The sequence below is a fragment of the Arachis ipaensis genome, chromosome B6, assembly GCF_059453495.1.
Source record: "Arachis ipaensis isolate K30076 ecotype BB chromosome B6, ASM5945349v1, whole genome shotgun sequence".
Taxonomy (NCBI): domain Eukaryota; kingdom Viridiplantae; phylum Streptophyta; class Magnoliopsida; order Fabales; family Fabaceae; genus Arachis; species Arachis ipaensis.
In genome coordinates this window covers 5,134,636-5,142,174 of record NC_142441.1, presented here as the reverse complement: position 1 = coordinate 5,142,174, position 7,539 = coordinate 5,134,636, and the positions used below count along the sequence as shown (strand labels likewise).

Here is a 7,539-nt window from a genome sequence, read left to right as displayed (position 1 = left end):
AGCTGATATTATACGCAAACTCTACTAGTGGCATATACCGATCCCAACTCGTCGGCTGGTCCAAAACACAAGCCCTCAACATATCCTCTAGGGTTTGGATTGTTCTCTCTGATTGACCATCGCTTTGAGGGTGATACGCAGTACTCAAGTTTAACTGAGTTCCAAATGCCCATTGGAAAGAGCCCCAGCACCTTGAGGTGAAATGAGGATCTCTGTCGGATATTATAGTGGTAGGCACGTCATGCAACCCCACGATCTCTTTAATGTACAAACATGCTAGCTCCTCCAACGTACAACTCATTCGAATAGATAAAAAGTGAACCAACTTTATTAGTCGATCCATAATCACCCAAACAACGTTACATCCAAATGGTAATCTTTCAAGACTGAACAGAAATGCCTTGTATTTGTAATGCAGGCATATTGGCACTTTGACTCCTTTATCATGAAAAGGATTAAAAAATAAATAGCATGTCTGTAAAAGTAAAACACATGCTCGGTAGTTGGAACTTAGCATTGTGTAGGAATAAAGCCACAAATCACAATGAGTTCTGAATTTTGTGAAAAATGACCGTTACTTCAAACTTTGACCAAACTATTATTGCATGTAATCATATGGCATCTTGATCTACGATACTCAAGACCTCCCCAGTAAAAGTACTCTAATTTATTTCTCCACACAATAATAGAAAGAACAGAATTACTCTCTGAGCAGATTTGTCTGGGTTTTTTTTCCCTGTTCCAATGGCTTCTTTTTTAATTTGTATGTTTTATAAAAATTCGCAAAACCAGACAATGAGGGGTGGATAATTTATTTTGGATGACAAAGAGTAACGTTGTTTTGCTACTTCCTTTGTTTTATATATATGGATTCAATTTTCATAAGCTACATACCGTGTCATATTGTCATTCATTTAGTGGTAACCCGGCATATGAAAATGAATATTTGGTATTGTCGATACTAACAATTAAATCAATCAAACTGTTCAGAGTAAATGATAACTGTTAACAATTGAATTAATAATCAAAATTGTTCTGAAATAGTCCTTGAAAGTTCAAACATAAGTCATTTTTATCCCTAAAATTTTAAAAATTAATCCAATTAGTCCTTATATATTTTTTTTATTTTTTCTTGATAATATTAAATTTAAAATATTTTTTGATACTACTAATTTTAATAGAAATGTAATTGACAAACAAAAAATTAGTAATTATATCTTTTCTTCTTAAAATTTTTTTTAATAAAATTATCTCTCCTTTAATTCTTCTCAAAATCTCTTATTCTTTTTTATTCTAAAACTTTTTTCTTATATTATTATTATTTTTTTTTTTGAAACATATACATTGTAATGCTCAGCTCTAGGGTACAACCATAACACTGCATGGCTAGTGGTCAACAATTGGACCATGGTTAGGCTGCCAGATTATTCATTGTTGTACTGCGAGACTTGCCAGAACAAGCACTTGACCCCTTTTTGGTTGATCGGTTGAACATTCACACCCCTATTGAACTGGACGTTTCATTGTCAGAAATTACCCAGATGGGAGGCCAATTCTTCCTGTGTTTCCATGTTCATGGAGATATTCCAGAGAGATGTATCCATGGTATGGAAAATGTTTTCGATAATGGTTTTGAAAATGGGTGGGCAAATGGTGGTGCTTGAGGCACCAAAACTACTTGATTAATGACACAGATAAAACATATATAGAATAAGATGTCATATACGTATAATTGAACAAATATACTTGATCAATGTAATGTTTGATACTTTGATTTGACTGATGATATTTGATGATGATATCAGAACATGTGATACTAGGGAGGGAGATTTGAAACCAGATCAGAATTGAGTTATTGCTCAATTTGTTACACTACAAAGCCTTTAAAATTTACAGTAAATTATGAGGTTAGTTAATATCACATTTATCCCTTGATTATACCACATTGGTCTCTCTCTCTTTTTTCCTTTTAAGCAAGCTCACAATAGAAGTGAACTATAACTTTTTTATCACTCATCCAATTATCTTATGGACTTGTGTCTATAGAGGAAATTAGATTTGGTACAGCATGTTAGCTAAGTAATAACTAATTCGAAAACAAGGGTGAGCTGAGTGCAGCGGACTCACGTGATTGACTTGGAGAAATTCGTTCCCTGGATTTTCCCTTCACGGATTCTGTACAAGTTCATGACCAATGTAAATGTTAGGCCTGACCTCTCTAAATACCATGACAATACCCAAATACCAAACACATGCATATTAGGAAATACAGTGTGAATCTCCATACCAAGTCTTTCTTTTACGACTGCAGCATTCTCAGCCCCAACACATCTATGTGAATAGGAGGATATATCATGGTACATTTCGTTTGATGGTTGAATTCCTGAATCCTCCATCCATTGTAGTACCTGCATCAGAATTTGCTTAATTTTCCAGATGTGAAGTATTACAACATAAAATGTTCAGAAAAATCAGACTTCACGATACTGAACAAATGGGAAGTCTCCAAAGGACTAGTATAAGTCTCATTGAAGGCACTTACTTACCACTTTGACAATGGGAGATCCTATTTATAGTGATTTCATGATTCTTATTTTGAGAAGTTTATTTTGTAGGCACTAAAACTCTATGCATGCAACAAAACTAACAATCTGTTATTGCCTAGTTGAAAAAATGTAGAAAATCACCCTCCTATTGGAAACCAACTAAAGAATGTGCACGTAGAACCTGTTTCTATCATTGTTATTAATGCACACCACACAAAGCCACAAACATTGACAGAGCTGACCTCTAAATATTTCCTCCAGTTTCCAGAGGATAAGAGGGTTTTCAATATAACAGAATAAGTGTTGAGGTTAATATCAGCACCCGATGCCAACATCTTGTAGAATAACTGCATGCAGGAAAAATAAGCCAATATGAGAGGAAGGTAGCGAGAAAGAGATACCAATCTAGTGGGAGATCATATTTAAGGTTGTTATAACAATTATCTGGGAGAATATTAGAGATACCTTCAACATAGTTTCAATCTTTCCACTTTTTCCTAAAAATTTGAGGAAAAGGTTCAAGCATCCAGACGAAATTACAGGAAGTGAGGGCTCTATGTACTTCATGATATCAACCGCTGTCCTCCAATCATGCAATCTTTATTGAAAATACACTTAGTTTGACAGTGGTATGATAATAGAATACCATAACTGTATAAAAATATTACCACACTATAATAATGGTTATCAATTAAAGAAGTGTAAGTAATATCCATCTATCCTCTTGTTTTCTATCCAGTCTTTCATAAAATATTATGTGCTTTAGTAGGAAAAAGTAATATCAAATGCACCAAAGTGTTGTACAATGTGGCTGTACGCGGATCGGATCGGATATGATATCCGCGCTTTTTAGTGTCGGATCCGATCCGCACTGCGGATCGGATCGGATATATCCGCATAATTGATCCTTCTCTTTTTAATCATATTTCAATGTAAAAAATTCAATAAAAATATTTCTTTCACACTTTTAAACTTATTTATTCCTAAAATATTTTTAATCAAACTCTTTTTAAATAACAAAAATAAAATAATACAATATATGAATAATAATTACTAACTAAAATATACAAACAAGTAAATATAATACTAAACATATATATATATTTAATTATTATTGTGCGGATCCACGGATCGGATACGCGGATGTAGAGCAGATATCCGCAATCCGATCCGCAAAGGGTGCGGATCGGATCGGATCCGATCAATTTGCGGATCGGATGCGGATATTTACCGCGGATCTGCGGATACAATCCGATCCATGAACACCCCTAAATGTGGAAACTTAGAATTTCATAATAAGAACGCACTTTTCTGGTTCAAGTTCCACCAGTGATATCAAAATTTTAACATAATGTTATGAGTCTGGAAATAATATATGCTAAATAAAAATGCCAAAATGTGAGTATGTTGGATGAGGTGTGCAATTAATTCAGAATATGAAGTTCATAAAAGTTTGTTAAAACTTAAAAGAGTGAAGACATTAGACAGGATTCACTACAGTAAGAGAGGAACCTTTTAGGAAGCTTCAAGAAAGTACACAGTAAAAGAAAACTAGAAAAGTAAAAGGAATTTGAGGAGACTGGAGATATAAAGACAAATTTAAATTTGAACTTACATGCTACAGGCAGATACCATTTCAAAATAAATGGTATCACTGAAAGGAATATCTTTTTCTCTCATACTTTCTGCAAGACTGAGGACCCTTCCTGGTTGACCACCTTTATTAAAAGCTCTCATCAGGGCAGCACATGCAATCGTATCTAGCTTGATGCCATTTACTTCCATTTCTTCAAAGAGTGCATATGCCTTTTCCCAATTCTCTGAAATTAAAATAGTGTTGAAAATTAAGACATACATTTCTTAATACAGTCCTAACATTCAGTGGTTAAAATTTATTTTACCTCCTGCATTGTATGCATCAAGCATTGCAGTGTATGCAACTACATCAGGATAGCAACCAGATGATTTCATCAAGTTGAATGTGGATTCTGCTTCTATGACTTGTCCCTAAAAAATTACCATATACAAGATATTAAAGAGAAGATACACAAGTCTCAAATTTTATTGATACTCGGAGGAGAGGCATTCTAAGTCCTAACAAAACCCCTACCAGTTTGCTGTAAGCACATATGGCAGAAGAGTAGACCTCTTTGGACAAAGTTAGTCTAAGATGCATCATTTCTTCCATGAAAACTAGGGCTTCACTATATTTTGACATATTACAACAACCACTTATCAACACAGTGTAAGTAACAGAATCAGGTTTTATATTTTTCTTCCTCATAGATTTATACAAGCCTACAGCTCTGTCATATTTCCCCACATTCATATAGGCTCCTATAGCTGAATTATAGGCAACCGTATTCAATTTAATGCCTCGCATCTCAGCTGCTGATAGGATTGTATCAATCTTCACCTTCTGACTGCACCGCCCACAGGCAGCCAAGAGAGTGCATATTGAGACAACATTTGGATAAATTCCATCTTGTTCCATCTCACGCAATATTTCAATTGCCTCCGCCAACAAACCATTAGATCCATAGGCATCAATTAGTGCATTGTAAGTAACAATGTTAGGCTTCAATCTGTTTTTCTTTATCATTGCAAATATTTCCCTTGCCTTTTGAGGCTTTTGTGATCTTCCATAAGCATTAAGCAAAGATGTATAGGACACAATATCTGGCCAGAAACCATTTTGTTTGATCTCATTGAAAACCGCAAGTGCCTCCTTGTCCATCCCGCGAGCAGCATATGCACCAATTAATGAATTATATGAGATTGTGTTGGGTTTCAGCCCTTCTGCAAGCATCATATTAAATGCAGCCACGCAATTTTCAACTTGCCCACATGTAGAATACAAGTGTATGATGCTGGTAAAAGTTACAACATCAGGACGACAATCAGACTTATTTCTCCTCATGGAATTGAAAATATCGATGGCTTTGTCATATTGTTGAAGCTTCACAAGACAATGGATAATAATGTTAAGGGTAGTTGTGTCAGGACGAATGTGAGTTCCCTTCATTAGTTCAAAATAAGACAGAGCTTTTGAATACTGAGCCCCACTTTTAAATGCAGATAACACAATATTGTGTGTAACAAGATCAGGCCCAACTCCATTGTCTGTCATTTTCTTGCAAACATTAAGTGCTTCTTTCCAATTTCCACTAGAGCCACAGGCGTTTATCAAGTTGTTATAAGTTGACCGGCTTGGTGGAATCTGCAATAATAGAAGTGTCAGTCTGTTACAAACTAAAATTTCAGTTAAGATACAAACCTTCAAAGTGCTTATTTTTAAATTTTAAGTCACAACAGCAGAGTATCTTTAAAAGAAATTAATGCATGGCTGGTAAAATCACAAATATCCCATCATCAGGATTGATTACTCATTTCTAACCTGCTCCAAGACCCCATCGCCAACTAGTATAGGGTAAAGTGGATGATACATAGAGCAAATAAACACTGACCAGAATGAAACCTATATGCTTTATTGGTTCACACTAACCAACTGGCACAGGGAGAGAGAAAGAGGTTTCCCATCATCAAATTAAATAAATACAACCTATATCTATATGTAATGGAATCTCGAATCAATGTCGCAACCAAGATCGCATGGAAAACTATATCTTATGGTTCTACTTCGGGAGTGCTCATCAAGAAATAAAAGATACAATATGATACCAAAAGATAAATACAAAAAGAAGGTTGTTCACATCAAGTCAGACTCACTAAAGATTGAGGGAAGAAAAATACAGAGTACACACAGCAGCTCGCAGCATGTCATCCATGATATTCATCGCCCAACGCCACTGTCCAGCTCGACCATGCGCATTGATAAGAGCATTATAAGTCTCAGCATCAGGTTTACACCTAAACAAGTAAATAAATTAACAATCAAGTACAAAACCAAACAAAACAAGGATTATCAACAACCTTCGCAAAATTAAAGTTACTAGCAAGTAAACACAAACACTTAGTCCAAGAACAATTTCTATTTGCATTCAAACCAAATCGAATAACATCTAATAAACATTGAATTCCGCCGATTTAACTCCATTGCATAGAGTACCATACCTCCATTCTTGCATCTCAAAGAACAATCCACGCGCCTGGTCAGTTCGGTTATGCCTAGCATGCAACCTAATCATCATGTTGTATATATCATTACGCGCACAGTAGTTCTTCTGGTTCTTCATCCACCGGAACACTGCGATACAGTGTTCAATCGACCCTCTCTGCGTCAACTCCTACAAAAAGAAAAAAGAACAACACAAAAAAAATCGATAAGAAGCAGTTAAGCACGGCACAATTGGAAACGATTCAATGAAGCGAGAAAATCATAATACTCTAATGAGGTAAGGGAAATTCTTGCGTGCGAAGCGCCCAACCCAGCGGTTCAGTAGTCCGTCGATGTCATCGCGAGGAGTGAGGGCGAGGACCTGGTCGACGACCTCCGAGACGGTCCAGTCTCTCTGGAATCGGTCTCCGGCGACTCGGACGCGGTAGCGGCCGGGGATGTCGTCCTTCCGGAGGCCGGAGAGCCTGTCGGAGACGTCGTGCTGGCCGCGGTCGTAGTCCACGAAGCCTTGCTTTGTCTCCTCGAATGCCGTCTTACTGGATTTTTTCTTGCAAAAGATGGCGGTTTGCATGCGAGTTGACTCAGGGGCGGCTGTGCCCCCAAGTTGGTAGAGACAGTGAGGTACGGTGGTGGTAGTGGCCATCGGCGGAAGATGACTGAGCTGAAAAGCGGATAAAATGAGATATTTGTAAATTTGTATTTGTAGCTATAAATAATAAATGAATAATATTTCTTCGTCTCTTTTTTTTTTTGGAGGGAACTGGGCTCAGGCCCAACTATGTTATGGTTCTGAACATTGAACCGTGTAATTGGGCTATATTGGGCCTGTATTATTGGCCTCATGCTTGTCCTACGAAAAGGAACACCTTCCATTTAGGAAGAGCTAATATGATTGATCATTTTGAAGCTTTTTAT

The 7,539-nt window shown here is 36.5% G+C and overlaps 1 protein-coding gene across 1 annotated transcript; it reads right to left on the bottom strand.

Moving 5' to 3' along the window:
* Window positions 1-1,827: 1,827 nt before the first annotated feature.
* EMB2654 (Tetratricopeptide repeat (TPR)-like superfamily protein) lies at window positions 1,828-7,308 on the bottom strand. Its single transcript, XM_088491841.1, has 10 exons — window positions 6,893-7,308; window positions 6,621-6,793; window positions 6,311-6,416; window positions 4,657-5,766; window positions 4,448-4,553; window positions 4,162-4,366; window positions 3,012-3,144; window positions 2,789-2,893; window positions 2,288-2,408; window positions 1,828-2,175 (listed from the first exon to the last, which is right to left on the bottom strand). The coding sequence occupies exons 1-10, from the start codon at window positions 7,265-7,267 to the stop codon at window positions 2,087-2,089; spliced, it is 2,523 nt and encodes an 840-aa protein (XP_088347967.1). The 5' UTR covers window positions 7,268-7,308; the 3' UTR covers window positions 1,828-2,086.
* Between the last annotated feature and the right edge of the window lie 231 nt (window positions 7,309-7,539).